This window comes from Dreissena polymorpha, chromosome 5 (assembly GCF_020536995.1).
Source record: "Dreissena polymorpha isolate Duluth1 chromosome 5, UMN_Dpol_1.0, whole genome shotgun sequence".
NCBI lineage: Eukaryota > Metazoa > Mollusca > Bivalvia > Myida > Dreissenidae > Dreissena > Dreissena polymorpha.
Window position 1 is genome coordinate 121,724,031 of NC_068359.1, and position 19,611 is coordinate 121,743,641.

General features: G+C 35.3%; 2 protein-coding genes across 4 annotated transcripts in view; both read left to right on the forward strand.

Annotated features, from left to right (window-relative positions):
- The window catches only part of LOC127880488 (galectin-8-like), a 118,857-nt gene that overhangs the window by 37,816 nt on the left and 61,430 nt on the right, over window positions 1-19,611 (forward strand). The window lies entirely within an intron of this gene.
- LOC127880487 (galectin-8-like) overlaps window positions 4,627-19,611 on the forward strand; it is a 48,694-nt gene continuing 33,709 nt past the window's right edge. For all 3 annotated transcript variants that reach the window (XM_052427778.1, XM_052427775.1, XM_052427776.1), the window contains exon 1: window positions 4,627-4,728. In XM_052427778.1, the coding sequence (XP_052283738.1) occupies window positions 4,705-4,728 (24 nt within the window). In that variant the 5' untranslated portion in view covers window positions 4,627-4,704. The remainder of the gene's footprint in view (window positions 4,729-19,611) is intronic.

The following is a 19,611-nucleotide window of genomic DNA, read 5'->3' on the forward strand; positions in this document are numbered from 1 at the left end:
AACTCGCGGCGGTTGGTTAGCTGGGTGAATATTTGATTAGGTTCCATTCACTGTCCATATTCAACAATTATCTAAATGGTAGACTTTAACAGAGATAAGTTTCATAATTACAATGTTATATAATATGTAAACAATATTAGATAAGAGTTCTTAGCAGATCACACGCTTAAAGCAGTTTTATGCTTTGTCGAAGCAACTAACCCCCATGTATTTTAGTAACGGTGTGTTGTCCGAATTCTTAAAGGGTAATTTTCTTGATTGTTTTATAAAAGAATGTCAAACGAACAAAAAAACAACCATATGGAGCTAAATATATTTAAACTTAACTTAACAACAGTTACATTTAGTAGCTTTGTATGCAGAATATTTATAAATGGTCAGTAATGGCTCTGTCCGTAATTTTTCAAGTCGACACCGTTACGAAGAAAATTTCATCTATCGCACGGGAATGATACGGGGATACAACTTTTTCCGAAAGTAAACATTCTTTCAACCTTTTACGTCACAATTAAGCAATGAACAGAGCATGACAAATGTGAAAATCATCAAAAAGTTAGAAAATATTGAACGTACTTTTTTTCAGTGTCAACACCGTTCTTCCATTTTCTTTGCTATTTCCACTTCCTGTTCTTTTATGATTTTAAAATATTATGTATTCTTAGATGCCACAAAATAGTGTGTGCGTAATGTGTTTTTGAGACAAGTAGCATGCTGTTTGTGGATGATCAAATGCCTGAATGTCATCACCGTTACAGTCCACACCGTTACGCTGAATGAGTAACGGTGATGACAACATCGTAACGGTGTGCAAAAATATATACACACATTATGGTGTTAATAAACTTCGTTTTGATATCGACGATTGTTTTTCAAACAACATCGCAAATTTTACGTGGAATTTATCAGACAAAAATGGAGAATTAATACAATTGGAATCAGTTCTGTCAGAATTCCCGAATGTCCATCACCGTTACGTTCCACATCGTTACGCTAAATGAGAAGCGGTGTTGACAACATCGTAACGGTGTGGAGAAATTTATACAAACAATATGATGCGAATAAAGTTTGTATTCATATCGCCGATTGTCTTTCCAACAACATTATTATTTTTACATGGAACTTATCTGACATACTTTCTAGTAAAAAACACGATGCGAATAAACAAGAATATGAAAGATAATTTGTCCACACCGTTACAAATGTGACAACACTGTTACGCCGCATAAAAAAGAAGACTTTTATATACATTGTGATTCAACAAAAACTGCAGACGTGTCTTAACATCATAAAGTCTTCAAAAAGTTGTCCAATGAAAGAAGAATTTAGTATATAAACATGTACCCAAACATTTGATAGAAATTCTTAAAGTTGTAAAACGTAATTAAAATGTGTATTTACACCGTTACGCACTTAATGTTCTGATAAAGTCACTGACGATTTGGAATTGATGTAATAGCCACTCATTATCACTTTATAAAATGAAACAACGCCAAAAAATTCATTCAAATTAAGTTGAAATAAAATAATATTATCAAACAAGTATTTATGTCCGTAACGGTGTTCTTTTCACAGCTTTTGACGTGCGTCACATAAGCCTTCATAATCGCGATCTGGGTCACATTAGGTCGTGCCCAGCGGGTGCTGGACGTTTCGTGCCACTACCAGTTCGTGCCACTGATATTTGTGTAGGAGGGCATTGGACGTTTCGTCCCACTGATAATATATAGGCGGGTAGGTGTAAATACTACCGTATAGGTGTGAAATCATAACAGGAAACTTTCGCACCTTTGATTGTAACATCTGTTCAATGGGAAAATAACATTTTTTACATTTTATTTCAAGATTGTTTAAGAGTCAATTTAAATGCTTCATATAATACATTAACGATACATTACATCAATTATATTTAAACAAAAGTGAATGCACACATACATTTTAACAATATCTAGATTTATTACATAAATATATTCAAACATTTGCAATAAATTGACATTAACAACATCAGAAGTGAATGGATACATACATTTTAAACAAAAAAATGCATCCTACCCAATCTGGTGGGATTATCTTGTGTTGGCAGAGATTACATAAATATCTAGAAACATTTGCAATAAATTGACATTAACAATATCAGAAAATAAAGCATGCATACATTTTAACATCTAGATTGATTATTGGTAACTAATTGGCCATTAAAGGCCCGTGTCGGTAAATTAAAGGCCGGAGTCGGTAATTAATTGTTTGCTAATTACGTAGACACATACGGCTAATTGAAAGTTTGTTAGTCGATGGTAAAGCATAAGCTAACTCTTTAAAGAAAAAGACAAACTTTATTTTAAATTGTATTATTGTTCATTCATGTTATATATTATTATTTATGTATATAACACATTCAATTCAAGCATAGAAAATAACAGTATTTCAGGTTTTATATTTATTAAGCACAATGAACTATGCACACATGTTTTTATACTAACAATAAATCATTTTATTTTATTATTACAAGCACATAAACATGATTCATAAAAAATAACAACACTTTATGCTTTATATTCATCGCATATAATACACTATTTACAAATATTAGTATACTAACGATAAATCATTTTATTTGTTTGTTATTAATAATTATAAATGTCAACATAGTTGTAATTTTCTACATTTATATACACTCCAATATCATTCACACCTATACGGCATTGTTCACACCTATCCGCCTATATGTTATCAGTGGGACGAAACGTCTACCCCTTTTCAACACAAATATCAGTGGCACGAACTGGTAGTGGCACGAAACGTCCATAAACCGTGCCCAGCTTAGGTTGACGTCCGTCTGACATGTACCTAACTGATAAACGGTCTTTCGACACTGCTTTACTTATAGTGTTTTTGAATATTTTTTTTATTAAGAATGGAACCAAATCAAATATTCACCCAGCTACGCTCTGTAATTGACCTTTCGACAGCCGATTGATTGACAGGCTTATTAACCAATCAGATTACTACATAGATTAGGCCCGTTTCTATCCGCCATTTTGTCCGTCAAACTCGCCATTGTTCGTCACATAAGCTTATACGTAATGCTGTGTTTTAAGCAAAGAAAATGGTTAAAAGGTGCTGTAATGGCACTTGTTATTCAGACACAATGTATCCAGAACGGTTAAAAGATGGAACTACGTTTTTTCCGTTCCATTAACCGGGTACTAATCTTAAAAAATGCAAACGTTGGATTCGTCTTTGTAGTCGTCTCAACGAACAGCTTAATCTCAACATATTAAGCTATCGCCTGAAAGCAAAACACCTCGACGTTTGTTCTAAGGTCGTTATAATAAGATACTACGCGAAAATAGAATATGTAAGTTTTGCAACGGACACGCTATAGAAAACGAGTATCACTTTTTACTTGTTTTTCCTCTATATAGTGAAATTAGAAAGGAACATTTAAAACCATATTTTTAAAGGTGGCTAACGTTAAATAAATTTGACATTCTAATGCAGTTGGCTAATAAAAAAAACATTCTAAACTTGGCTAACTAGATTATTAATGCTAATGAAATGCGTAATATTAAAGACAATCAGTTATAATTTTTAATAATATCACATAAAATAGAGCATTTTTATTTCTTTCGGTTTAAATCTTCCGAATTTAATGTAGCTAGTTGTATATCGTTAAAAGTTAAGAAACTGTTTTAAAATGCGCATGTAATTATCAATAGGTGCCAATAAATGTCATTTTACACCATATGTGGGCTTTCTACTAATCCGTTATCAAAACAGATGCCGCAAACTGTGAATGACCCTTGACACTTGGATACCCAGTCTGATTAGCGAGTTTTTTTTGTACATGAAAATTCTTTCAACTTCTTATATTTTAAACATTGCAAAAATAGTTTAAGAGGAAATTAATATATTGTGTATGTTACTTTTTTGACGACATTTACTATGTTATACGATTATAACAATGCTCATGGGTCATTTTGACCAAACGCATTATAGATATGTGTTATATCGGATTTCAATAAAACGTTCTTTGTCTTCTTATATAATAAATTTACTTACCTGTGCCACATTTGCAATGTTGCCATCGGTTGCAAAATTAACGGCTTTAAATTAAAAAACTGAAATATCTGTTACTCAATGAAAAGTATTGTGACAAACGACAATGCATACTGTATGTGATAATTTACGATAATTGGCCGACTTTGACTATAAAATTAACGATTTTTAAGTAGACTAATAAAAAAGTTATGACTATTTCATAGATATGATAATTATATTCAGCATAACTATTCAATTATAATAAAAATATTGTATGGCCTTTCTGGTATACCATGAGGCGTTTTTGGTTCACTGATGCGGACTTTTTGGGAAGCCTTTTTGGCAAACGGCCTTTCTGGTACTATATCTTTGAGGGGAGCTAAACACCCATTTGATACATAACATTTAACACATTTTAAATAAAACATGATAGCAATTGAAACATTTCATGTAATTTGGACCGAAATCTTTGGGAATATCTTCCAACGTACCGATTCGCGTAGCCAGTTTTATGACGGACTTCGGCGGAGTGACCTCCCTTGAAATCGGGGGGCGTGGCTTCACTCTCGCTGTCGAAAGGTCAATTAGTTGTGTGTATCCCCGGTCGTATTTAATCGGCCGTGTGAACATTTAGTGACCATTGCAAAAAGTAAAAGTTTATTGACGATGGCGATTGTAGCAACATATCCGGTGAGTAGGAATGTAATATAATTATATCGCGCTAATATATATGTATGTGAATAATATAGTACTATGATAATAGGTGCTACCTAATTTACGGGCAAAAGCTTATTTGATAACCACGTCCACGTTATGTAATACAGCTTTGGACATTATTGTGTACGAAACATCATAACTGTATGAATACACAAGTAGATTTCTAATGCATTCAAACAATTTAATCTTATTTTTTTTCTGTATGAAGCGTTATACATCTGCCCAGCTTTGAGATGATATTTTCATTTAATAGTTTTGCTTAGTAGTTGCGTGGCTGCTGGTACGGTAGCTAGTCAAAACGGCCCCAGGTTAAAACATCCCCTAGTCAAAACGGCCCCAAAGTCAGTTTAAAAGTTGGTAAAAACGTCTCAAATGTGTAACAAAAAACTCTGTGCAATATTTTATTTATTTGGTCTACATTAGATGATGAATAATATAAATGTAACATAATCAACCAGGATTTAATTCACGACTTTTCAAAAATTCAACAACCATGAATAACTTAATATTAAAAAAGGATGTAACGCCAACTCATAGCCAGCTAGATTAACGTTTTCTTCTTTTGATGATAAATTAAAGAAATGAGTGACTATTTATAACATATCATATCCAAAATGACGTTATTAATGTGCGCAGTATACAACACCTGTTACACATGTTGTGACAAACATCAAAAAAGACCTATAGAATACATTCTAAGGTCTTTGCAAACATTAAAGTAAGACTTATATATTAACAGACCAATTAACTTTAATTGAATAATGATGGGCAATTAATTAAAGTACATGGTATATAACACCTCGTACACATACATATAATCAGTGAAATAAACCAACCACAAGTGTGAAAGAGAGGTTAATTGTGACAACCGTATATTCAGATGATTAAAATAAGACATCATCACCATGATTTATACTCAGACACTAATGATCTCCCTTTAAATGTAAAAATTGTTGTTTAGTATGCAGAGGTCCAGATAAGATGCGTATTTGCGTAAAATACGCATGAAAAAAAAGAAAATACGCATGGCTTAAACTTTTGTTGAGTAAAAAAACTCCTGTCTAAATTCGGATTACGTATCGTGTGCAATTTCAATGCGTATTAGCCGTTTATACATGAATATAAGTTCATGTAATCATGACTGGTTCCCGTCATTGTGTCCACACCAGTAAAAACGTAGTGACATCACCATCTATGTACAGAATGAGGTTCCCAACCTAATTTACTCCTCAGTCAGAACGGTATCATTTCATTTTGGCCCACGATAAAGGCTGATGTTGACACAACGGACTCTCAGCTGCATTGTTGAAAATCGATATACGCTAATGGTGAAAACATTTGACATCACATTCGAAAAAAAAACCAAATCGCCCAACTTCAAGCATACATGTATAAGTTTTGCTATCAGTTCATCTCTTGTGTGGCACTATGGAAAAACCTTTTTCCTTCAAGCACTTTTTAAATGGCAGCCGTTATACACATATATGAATCAATGAATCCACTAGAATCATTATGTAATGCGAAAACTTGCTGCTTGCTTGTTTTTCATATGACCGTCACGATCTGTGCCGCCCTGACCGGCAGTCCATGTCCCGAAAGCGCTTTTCTTTTTGTGACATGTTCAGCAGCGTCTGCATGTTTTGTGTTTTATTGTCATGTAAATAAAACAAAAATTAATGACGAGCCAGTTATAAATGGTCGAACTCTATTAAGTCGACATCGTCATTAGTAACACCGGAAAAAATTGTACGCCCTATTATTGACAGTATATTAAATAAAACAAAAGTTATTGCTTTATTGTGTACAAAACTGCTTGTAATAGCAAGTTAACACTACAAGTACAATTTATTATTACTTCAGGTCCTTTGAACATAAATACTCCTTAAAATTATCGGATTATGATTTTCACTCATCAATTAAAAAATTCATGAGTGAAATACCCCTCGGCTGAAAAAATTATCTGGAGCTCTGTTAGTATGATGCCCCTTCAGCTTTGTACCTATTGAAGCACTTTGTATAATTGTTGTGTAGTATGATGCCCCTTCAGCTATGTACCTATTGAAGCACTTTGTATAATTGTTGCTCATATTGTCATGTTATTCATAAACTGAGCTTAAACTTTAAGTGATATTTTGGGCATCTAACAGTTTATAGGTGTCTATCACAACCGTTGTTTATTTTGGGTGTTTTCACTTCATATACGGGTATTTCTATAAAATTCGCCATTCAAGATCTAGCAAACGATTATTAAAGAATGTTATTTCAGTGTTGCAATATTAATTTGTCTTATTTAATAGTCTCTGTTTAATCGATATTTTTATATGTCCGTGCATCAGAAGTGCCTTTCTTCATAATAGAGCGTTTTGAATAAGTCAAGTGTCATCTCAACGTCATTTCCGCAACTAACCTTCAGTTTACTCCTATCAAAAACTCCAAAGCGTCTGCCGCAAATTTAAAAGTTGTGTTGATTTGTATGGTCAACCTTAACATGCCGTTGCGAAAATATAGAATATTTTCATATCAAATATAGTTTTCAGAGTTATCTTTCTTTAATCATCATTTCCGCAACGAAAAAAATCGACACTTTTCTGTTTTGATAAGTTTACGAACGTTATGCTGCCAGTTTTAGACAGATAGTATTTGTTTTAAATTGTTTTTAGCACAATGCATAAAGAAGTGACTTATATAAACGCCGTTGTTCATTAAATCCATCACAAATAGTTTGCGTTACGGAAATGACGAACTGTTGCGGTAATGATAGAAACATGGATGATATTTATGTTTGTTACACAAAGAAAATTTCGGAATAAAACAGTATAGTAAAAGCACAAAGCGCAATTATAAATGTATATGGAATCGGAACTTTATTAAATCGAGCATATTCATCACAAAAAATCGGGATTAACTATCATTGAATTCATATTCTGTTACGACTATTGTGTCAAGTATTAACTAGAAATGGCGCGGCAGAGGCCGACGCGTATCCCCACGCCGAATGTTTGACCTAGGTGTGCCCCAGGGTTGGTAATGGGGCCATGCATAGCTGAGATTGACCGTATTGTCATAAGAGAAGTTCATCATCAATTAGAAGTGAATTGGTGTAGAAATGAAGAAGTTATAGTAAAAGGCAATTTTGGGTGGGTGTGACATATGTGGGCAGGGCGCCCCAGGGTTGGTAATGGGGCCATGCATAGTTGAGATTGACCGTATTGTCATAAGAGAGGTTCAGTATCAATTTGAAGTGAATCGGTGTAGAAATGAAGAAATTATAGTAAAAGGCAATTTTGGGTGGGTGTGGTCTATGTGGGCGGGGCGCCCCAGGGTTGGTAATGGGGCCATGCATAGTTGAGATTGACTGTATTGTCATAAGAGAAGTTCAATATCAATTTGAAGTGAATCGGTGTAGAAATGAAGAAATTATAGTAAAGGCAATTTTGGGTGGGTGTGGTCTATGTGGGCGGGGCCCCAGGGTTGGTTATGGGGCCATGCATAGTTGAGATTGACCCTAATGTCATAAGAGAAGTTCAGTATCAATTTGAAGTGAATCCGTGTAGAAATGAAAAAATTATAGTAAATGGAATTTTTTGGTGGGTGTGGCCTATGTGGGCGGGCGCCCCAGGGTTGGGATTGGGGCCATGCATAGTTGAGATTGACCCTAATGTCATAACAAAAGTTCAGTATCAATTTGAAGTGAATCCGTGTAGAAATGAAAAAATTATAGTAAATGGAAATTTTTGGTGGGTGTGGCCTATGTGGGCGGGGCGCCCCAGGGTTGGGAATGGGGCCATGCATGGTTGAGATTGACCGTATTGTCATAGGTGAGGTCCAGTATCAATTTGAAGTGAATCGGTGTAGAAATAAAGAAGTAAATGTAAAATAACCTAAAAAAATGAGTGATAATTTCTGACGCGGCCCCACCCCAACCCCTATAACTTTTGACCCAGGGGTCAGATCAAAATTCCAAATAGTGCACCGTCGCACATATGCTCATAGCTACCATGTGTGTAAATTTCAAGGTTCTAGTGCTTTTAGTGTAGGAGGAGATAGTGGCCAGGACGGACGGACAGACGGACGGACAGACGGACGGACAGACGGACGGACGGACGGCGGAGATCACCACAATATCCCCACCTTTTTTTCAAAAAGCGTGGGGATAATTAGTCGTTAAATTAAAGTGCATACTGTGCCTATTACATGTGTATGTAATAGGCACATTATACACTATGATATAATGACCAATTAATACTCGACACAATAGTCGTAACAGAATATGAATTCAATGATTGTTAATCCTGATTTTTACGTACATGCAACACAAAAATACAACCCGAAAAACAGTTACATATCAAAGGATAATGTTTAAAGATCATATTTGTCTTTCACTGCCTCCCATATTGGTAGAGGTAGGGCCTGGTGACGGCCACTCAACTTCTCTGGTTCACAGGGTAACATGGTAATGATACGATCTTTTTTGTACCAGCATTCGTCCTTATGTAAAGGCCAGAAATATCGATTGATACCGACACAATGCATTGCACTAACTTTCACACTGATATCGTCTACTTCGGTAATCTTGCCTGGATATGGTTTATTATCATACTCGACCAAACAATAGCTGTCAACTAGACTCTCGTCAATACTTACTGGTACATTGAGAATCTGCAATTCAATAAATAGTCATTATAAATAGTTCAGGAAACTATAATAATTTCAAAAATGGTCAGTGTTGTATCACTTTTGTCGATGTTGATCAAACAACAATTACCTGACAAGGAAGATCAGCCCCGTTTTGTGGACCTACGATGCTGTCGTCATCCATCGGTACGGGATTTGCAAACGGCTGGAATTAAAAAATAACAATAAAACAGTCTGCATAAAAAAAATAATTAGAAACTAGAAATGGCGCGGCAGAGGCCGACGCGTATCCCCACGCCGCATGTTTGACCCAAGGGCGCCCCAGGGTTGATCATGGGGCCATGCATAGTTGAGATTGACTGTATTGTCATAAGAGAAGTTCAGTATCAATTAGAAGTGAATGGGTGTAAAAATAAAGAAGTTATAGTAAAAGGCAATTTTGGGAGGGTGTGGCCTATGTGGGCGGGGTGCCCCAGGGTTGGTAATGGGGCCATGCATAGTTGAGATTGACCGTATTGTCATAAGAGAGGTTCAGTATCAATTTGAAGTGAATCAGTGTATTAATGAAGAAATTATAGTAAAAGGCAATTTTGGGCGGGTGTGGTCTATGTGGGCGTGGCGCCCCAGGGTTGGCAACGGGGCCATGCATAGTTGAGTTTGACCGTTTTGTCATAAGAGAGGTTCAGTATCAATTTGAAGTGAATCAGTGTAGAAATGAAGAAGTTAATGTAAAATAACCTAAATTTTTTTTATAGTAAATGGATTTTTTTGGTGGGTGTGGCCTATGTGGGCGGGCGCCCCAGGGTTGGGATTGGGGCCATGCATAGTTGAGATTGACCCTAATGTCATAACAAAAGTTCAGTATCAATTTGAAGTGAATCCGTGTAGAAATGAAAAAATTATAGTAAATGGAAATTTTTGGTGGGTGTGGCCTATGTGGGCGGGGCGCCCCAGGGTTGGGAATGGGGCCATGCATGGTTGAGATTGACCGTATTGTCATAGGTGAGGTCCAGTATCAATTTGAAGTGAATCGGTGTAGAAATAAAGAAGTAAATGTAAAATAACCTAAAAAAATGAGTGATAATTTCTGACGCGGCCCCACCCCAACCCCTATAACTTTTGACCCAGGGGTCAGATCAAAATTCCAAATAGTGCACCGTCGCACATATGCTCATAGCTACCATGTGTGTAAATTTCAAGGTTCTAGTGCTTTTAGTGTAGGAGGAGATAGTGGCCAGGACGGACAGACGGACGGACAGACGGACGGACGGACGGCGGAGATCACCACAATATCCCCACCTTTTTTTCAAAAAGCGTGGGGATAACAATACTTTAGGCAATACTATCTGGTGTCAAAATGAGTCAATACTGTTTTTATAATAAACATCGAGCATCACATAAGCAGTATGCACTATTTGCAAGGCGCAATGCAGATACTTAAACTGACGACATATGTTTTCAATATATAAATCTTTAAAAAAAAAATAATTCATGTATTTAAGGTACTAGTATGTTAAACAAATATATTTAACCTGGACATTGAAATTGGTTGTAACCGGTTGGTAACATGAACAATCCGGTGAACAGAAACAACTCAGGATTCTTGACTGAACTGTCCCGCTTTCTTTGACAACAACCTGCAGAACAAGACTGTGCCTTAGATTTGAGGTGGGGTTTGGGCGTAGTCGTCCAATTGTAAAAGTCAAGTAGAAATTATTGTGCAAAAACGTAATGGTTGTTATATACTTTGTAAGATAAATTAAGTCATTTTATAATTGGAAATGTACAATATATTGATTGTGTTTTTAAATGATCCATATAGAGTCATTTCACGAGGTAAATGTACTGGCTTCAATATATTCAACGTACGGTCTTGCATTTTTCGGGGGCGCGGGCTGGATGCGCACACTACATCCCCCCACCCCGCATTTGCTAGTGATCCCGGCGCTAAAGTTTATAGAGATATGATCGTTAAATTTTGTCGAAAGTTATTCTCACCAGTCTCTAAATATACATTACAAAATGCTATTTAAAATTACCCACCTGATGGAGTTTCATAGTCTCTGGAAAGCCGGTAATCTTTGTTGGAATAGCAGCTTCCTGTTGTGTGATGTCATCGTTTTTCACTTCGAAGATCATCAAACGGCTTCCTAGTTTCTCCAGACCTTGTGAAAAAATCGTAAGTACTACATGAGATTTTTTTTCTATATCTTAATAATAATTAACTCAGAAAGTACCGACTATTGACAGTCTGTCATTCAAATTACATGCATGGTATTAATGGCGTAAGTCTCAAGTAGCAAAATGTAAAAAAATATTCTTAAATCACACCAGTATATAGGTTTAAACGTGAATTTATGTATTTAAAACTACCGATAGTTGAGTATGGAATCAATGATCTACAGTATTATGTATTTTGGTTGTGCTGCGAGTTTTTCCATTTACATTCCATTACTTAAAACATTAATATTTAATTGGATCTTTAGAAAATGTAATTTAAAACTGTAGTGAAATCAGTGTAACCTGTTGTTAACCCTTTCAGTGCGGAAAGCGAATTTTGAAGGCCTTTGCAAACAGTTTGGATCCAGATGAGACGCCACAGAACGTGGTGTCTCATCAGGATCCAAATTGTTTGCTTTTCTGATATTTCTGATAATATTCTTTGAAAAAAATCGAAAATGTTAATTTTAGAAATTAAGCAGCCGACATTTTAGCAGACGACAAATTTCCCAGCATGCAAAGGGTTAATATTTTCAAACACATTAATTTTTAAAGTCTGTGCTAAATTACCTCTCATTAAAGCACTAGCACCCGTTATGTCCGTCTCATGGGTGTTGACGAGTATATCCGCCTCACGCTTGACTACGGCTCCAATGCCATCAGGGGCGCCCTTGCCGTGTCCTGCCTCCATAAAATTCCAACTTCCGCCATTTACAAAGCCATACTCGAAAATTTTCGTAGAAAAGAGGTAGAAATTTGATTTACACCTGTATTGTGTGGTAGGCCCATCGGAGACGAAATGGATTTTATCGATGTCAGGAGTGGTCCGCCGGATGTGCAAGAGGATAGGATCGAGATGTGCCCATATTCCAGGAGGGGAGTGTTTCAAATCGTCCGATACGGTTGCGAAAGATATATGCTTGGATTTGAAATAGGCGACACCAGTGTGAATAGAAATTTGGCGTTTTGACGAACCGAAATGTACACTCTGAATCTCAGATGCATATTTACATTGATAGTTCTCTGAGAAATCAATATGTATGATAACCTCGTTATCTGTTAAATTTTGTTTCAGTTGATGGAGCCTTATATACTGGTGCTTAATGTTAAATTCATGTCTTGCAAGTCGTGAAATCTCCTCATGCAATTCACCAATGAGCGTTTCTATAGTCCCACTTTCTTGGCTTTTTAAAGTCATGTTTGATTTATTATCTTGCTTTTCGCCATTCAGGGTTATTTCTCTTTCAATTCTTTTGTTCTTCCACATTTTCCATTCAATGATTTTTCCAGTATTTATGTTACTCTTCACGACATTAGTTTTAAATGCTTTGTCCTTGCACTCCGTGCACATGCGGTACGTGCAGGACATTGAGTTTGTATCGCACGTGATATCTTGTATTAAGGTGTTCAGATCGCGGTGTTCGAACACACCTTCACTTGCAAGTTTATTTAATTTTAATATGGGATTTTCATGAATTTTGCACAAACAAGTTTCGCGGTCTTTCTCAGTGGCTCGTTTTATCCAAAAAGGCTTCAACCTTGCAAAAAGACTAAAACTGATGTTGGAGCTGTTTTCATAAAGAAATTTCTTGTGCAAGTTTGTTAAACTATCATTCATTAATCGAATCTGCTTTTTATACGCCCGTCTATGACGGGACGTATTATGGTATACCCCGCGTCCGTCTGTCCGTCCGTCTGTCCGTCTGTCCGTCCGTCTGTCCGTCCGTCTGTCCGTCCGTCCGTCCGTCCGTCCGTCTGTTAATGTCGTACGCTACGTCAAATATCCTTTGACAGATTTTCTTCAAATTTTAACACAATCTTAATATTGATAAACCCTGATCCCCTTTCGTTTTTGACGGAATTCTGAATTGTCGTTCCAGAGTTATGGGACTTTGTTCGTCAAAATTTCGTGATTTCATTGAATGTCCTACTGTAGCTCAAATATCCTTCGATGGATTTTTTTCAAATTTCAACACAATCTTAATATTGATAAACCCTGATCCCCTTTCGTTTTTGACGGAATTCTGAATTGTCGTTCCAGAGTTATGGGACTTTGTTCGTCAAAATTTCGTGATTTCATTGAATGTCCTACCGTACCTCAAATATCCTTCGATGGATTTTTTTCAAATTTTAACACAATCTTAATATTCATAAACCCTGATCCCCTTTCATTTTTTACGGAATTCTGAATTGTCGTTCCAGAGTTATGCGACTTTGTTCGTCAAAATTTCGTGATTTCATTAAATAAACTGAAGTAAAAAAATGATTCAAAGGGTTATTTATTACCTTACTACTTCATTGGCGAACGACGGGCGTATCATGCGCTCATGGCGCAGCAGTTTATTCACTTTTCTTATTGTGATGGTTGATTTCTTTCCGGCCTTGATTCTCAAGTTATCATCTCTTTCAAAGAAGTCTGTTATGTTTTTCTGGAAAACTGTGCTTCTCTGTCTTCGTGGTGTGTTTGCGTGCACCCGTATTCTACTCTCAGAAATCCCGGTTGCTTTTTTGGCAAAATCCCCTATCCCGTATTTGCGTAATACTGCTTCCCTATATATCAATTTTTTTAGCATTCTCTTTTCGGCGGTTTCAGCATTTGAATACCTCTTATGTTATTTATAAGTATCGAGTACATGGTAATGGCGGTCTTTGTCTTCGCTCTATCGTTCATTATTATTTCCACTTCATTATCAATTTGACTTTCAGTGCGCTTAATGTTCTTGTTTTTTAACCTGTAGTACCTCTTCTTGTACATATCTTTTATGCGTCTTTCTTTGTTGAGTGCTATTCTTAATTTAAACTGTTCTCTGTATGCTTTCGATCTATTTAAATTCTTTTTTCTTCGGCCTCTGTCCCTGTTCTGTATCTCTCGGCTTTGCCCTGGTCCATTGTCTGGTGGGGAATTCGGGGGTGTCATGGTTAATTTCAATGCCGCCGTGATCTTTTTCGTTCGATCTCTGTAGGTTTTACTGCTTATCTTCCATGCACGTCGCTTTGATCTTTTTTCTCTTTCGGACATGTCGTGAACTAATTTTATATTGCCCCGTTCCTTCCTTTTCAAATATCGCTCTCTTTCTTTTTGCTTGTACTTTTCGTGTTTTTCTGTATCGTTTCTCTGTCTTTTGCGCCATAGCGCCGATCTTTCGCCGCTTGTCAATGCCATACTTCCTGAATGAGAATAGGGTTTGCTTAAACTTTGCTACAATAACATATGTAGCAAAAAAATCGTCATTTCCGAAACGGTGCATATCTATCTTTTTTTTACAATTGTCGCACACATATACTTTTTTTACAATTAAAAAAATAATATACGGGCCTTTTTTAAACTGGGTGAATATTTACATGTACTCTTTATGATGACAATTTATTACAAACTATTTAAAAAAATAAATAATAGATCTACTAACTCTTTCGTCAAAATTATTTCTATAGAATATCTTTAAAAACATGTTTCACATCTTTACGCTTATAGTTGTACGTTATTTTATTCACGAATTGACATTAAATTATTTTATTTACGTAACCCACTTTATTATAATTGCTAATATTAGAATATTATAATGCAGCCGTCATTACCGAAACGATTGCATCATTATCGAAACGATTTTAACGTTTCGGTGATGAGCGTTTCGGTAATGTTTATTTTTAGCATTTTTTTCATGTGCGTCTGACTGACAGAGATTTGTTCACTCGTTACACTGCATGATATCAAGATCGAATATCAACTCATCATAAATACAAAACATGTTTGTGCTTTTACATATCATTTTGTTATTTATCAGCATACGGTAATGATGCGTAAAAAATATACGACAATACAATGCAAGCTTACCTATGCCTTTTAATTATTTCAGCTCATGAATTCGCGGCCTTGTCTGTTGTTAAAACGTTCGCGCCCAAACAAGCTTTTGCATACGTCATAAAACAAAGGTTACAATAAACCATATATACCACTGGAAGAAAATATTAATTAAGTTGCGGTAATGACGACAATTCTAGTGACACAAAACAAAATCTTTTTTTTCCATTTATAATTTTTAGACTAGTACTGAATGAATAAAAATTGTTTTTTAAAGGCCCTGTATACGGATTAAATGCATAACCTTTATATAAATTTGCTTCATTATTTGAAAAATATGCTTCTATAATTAGGTACAGTAGACTCTCTGTAAACCGGACAGTCTCGGGACCGGCCTGATCGTCCGGTTTTCAGAGAGTTCCGGTTTACCAAGAGTATGCATATTGCCGAAATATACATGGTATGCATTGTGCACGATTTATTATTAAATACATACATGTACCACATTTCATAAAACATACACACAAGCAAAAAACAGCGTCATACTTATTTTTTAAGATATTCATAATCTCAAAACCTACTAATTCTTGAAGTTTACGATTTCAGGAAAAAATCCAAGATCACTCTCTGCTTGAAAGCACATTTCTCTATTACGATCGTATTTTCTGCAATGTTCCTAACTCCTTACTCTAACGTAATCTCTACGCGTCTGCGTTAAGCTGGAGGCTGCGACATTTTAGATGCGTTCGAAATTAGTAAACGGCAATGAATGAATTTGCATACAGATGGATGGATATTTAACAGTCATATTTCTAACAGTTTATCTGACATACAAACAAACAACCATTTCAGCGTTAAAAACAAATATGGCTATTAGATCTTTTAAAATACCCGAGAAGATCACAAGAAAGTGATCGTCGCATCGGCATGCAATATTTTTTTAATTAAATTGTTTATCATAGGCGATAATAAATAATTAATAAAACGATCGAGTCAATCACTTCTTGGTGTTACCGCACGTCTATTATAGACATTCACAGTTTGTTTTACATTACTAAATCGGACTCCCATAACGTGGTAATGACTTGACACCTTTATGGTATGTTTAATCCGATTATCGATAATTGCGCAAGCAAAATGTGCGACACCGCACTCGCTGTGCTGACTAGGTATTGTTATTTTCACGCCTCGGGCATCTTGAGAATTTAGACCGTCCGGTATACTCAATGTATTTTACGTTGAAAATGACCAAATATACGGAGATACTCGTCCGGTTTCCGGTTTTCAGAGAGTTCGGTTTATTCAACATTTTTTAACAAAGAAATAGAAGGAGAAAATACGGGACTGGCCCGACCGTCCGGAATCGGGAGAGTTCCGGTATTCCGAGAGTCCGGTATTGGCAGAGTCTACTGTATTTGGAGAAGTGACAACTGTTTTTTCTTATATTTGTCGTGACTGGTGAGTTACATGTATTATTTAAAATGTTTAATAGATCATCTTTACATACAAACTATTTAAAACTATTAATTTAACAATAATAAATGTACAATATTTTTAAAATTGCTCCAAAACTTCCATCGAAAACCATGAATGGCTTGAGTGACAAAAGTTTGGCAATTTTTATAGAAATACCCATACACTTACGGTATATTTGTTAATGCAGCATCAACATACAATGTACTTTAAAGAAATTATCCCGGAAAGAGAAAAATAATGCATTTGAATATCAACTGTACTTTCGTTCGACAACTGATCATGCATGTATGATGTGAACCTAAATTAAGTTTCAGTGCAGATTCATTAATATGACACAAAGACACAATTTTGTTTTACGGATCATTACGGCTTACAGGACTAGGTGAGTCATTTAAAATATTGTGTATAAAATATATTTTTAATAAACAACTGGTAGCAAGATGAGTTGCAGATAATTGGTCAGTAACCACTTTTTAACTCTTTTGACCTGTTAATTCTTTTCAGCTCAATTCAACAGTGAAAAATGCCCATAATATCACTTTAATAAACTTGGAACCTGTGACAGCTGCGTAGTGGATATGGTGTCTGCTTAGCGACTCGGAGGTCTTGGTATTGATCCTTAGTACACTCGTTCTTTAGATCACCCTTTAGAATCCAAATACTGGTCCTACCCAGGAAACAGATTGTTTGTATTATGTCTCAATTCAACTTAAGCTGTTGATTCTTGCATATATAACCTGATTTAACATAGGTTTCAAAATAATGGAATGTGTCAAATAATTTTTTATTGTAAGGATTATCAATGTATAATGATGCAGAACTGAGGGACACAGTGCCCTAGTTAAGCTGCGGATCTGCATCTTTCACCCTTTTAAATTGTTTAAAAACGCAAAGAAATACAATATCATGCGCATTGAAAACGCACCCGATTTGCCTTTTACGCAAATTCGTCACATTTGATGCGTACGATACTATAGCTTCCATCTAAAATACTTCGCTCATTTTCAGTATTTTTTGTTATTATTTTCGTTATGCGGCAACGCTTTCATTCAGCAAGCGCCTGGATGACGGAGCAATTATTTACGACGACAAACATGTGTTTTCAATCCGACTTAATCCGTCATTCATTGTGCATGTATTTGTAAAGTGTCTGACTGCTTTCGATTTCTATTACGATGTGTAATAAAAATGTCTAAGAGAAAGCGGTCCGCTATTGTTGCGCCAAAATATCAGTCGATTGCTAACTTTTTTGGAACCAAGAAAGCAAGAGCTAATAAGTGCCGAATCATTCGTGTTATCGTGTTTTTAAGTTTAAAGTTTATATTATTGACAGTTTCAACTTTCAAGGATTAAAGATGTTATGAAACATCAGTTTATTAAAGATAATTATATTAGTTTACAGTTTTATTGAATCAATACAATTGTGTGCAGCTTCAACAGAATTTACGGTATGCATCTAGCTTATAGCTCATTTCACCCTATTCCAAGAATGAAATCGCCCTATTTTTCAAAATCAGTGGGTAAAAACTCTATTTCCGAAATAATTATCTGGGGCACTGGGGACAGCATACTTGTTTTGCAATTGAAATACTTCATACTTACTGGTATCTCACAGGGTTTTCTTTTGCAAACTTTTGTTGCCTTCTTTAAATTCTGTCGTCACAAGCCTAAAAACTAGCAATTTTAGAATTCATAAATAACAGTCCTATTTGTACATGTTGTAAGGTCCATTGATATTTGGATCTTATCATACATCCTTTTAAAATTGCATTCTTAATATTATTAAAATCAGATTTTAAAAGTTTTAGTTCTTCAAAGTTTTTATCTGAAAAGTTTTTGCCACTTTAGAAAAATATGAGCCATTTTGTAGCCATTCTTAAGCCCTTTTTTTCAATGTGTACACATTTCATTTCTGTAGTTTGTAATTATTTATCAAGGAATACAATGCAAACAAAGGGAAAATTATGTCATTCTTATTTATTTATGTTCACCATTAAGACCCATAATAATATAGACACAACAAACAATTTTGTCAAGATAATTGTTAACTATCCAAAGTATAGTCCGTAGCATACATATCATTGCATGCAAATGATATTGTATTATGCACAGCTTAAGTAGGTACCCCACGTTTGATCGTTTTATGAAATGCATGTTACGTGTTCAAATGAAATGAATGAATTACAGTCAAAATGATTCCTTGTTAAGGGTTAGAACAGCAAATAAATTAAATTTAAATGTTGTTTTATACATTTATTGGGGAGGGTCAATATTGAAAGACTTTTGAAAAAAAATGGGTCTAATTTCGACCCCCCCCTCCGTTGCCACCAACAAATAAGTCCTTATGAAAGTGTTAGTACATTTCTGTTAACAATTAACTAATTTTTACTCCCCAAATATAATTATATTTGTAACAATTTAGTATGTGATTTATTTGTCAATATTTTGGGGGTATTTTAATTGCAAATAAACTAAACAAATAACATTTAATTTATTTGTTGATCACAATATTTAACCTATTGCTTCATAACATTAATTTTATCAGCACCGACGCTTGTAACATCGCTGTCAAACTGCGAGATCATCAATTGACACCATACTTGTCAATCGCTAATTAATTATTGAGTTATCACGAAGTGTTGATACTGAACACATGGATACTAGTGCTGCAACAATACGCAAAAAAGCGTATTGCGATATATTGTCAGTTCAAAAACTCGTATTGC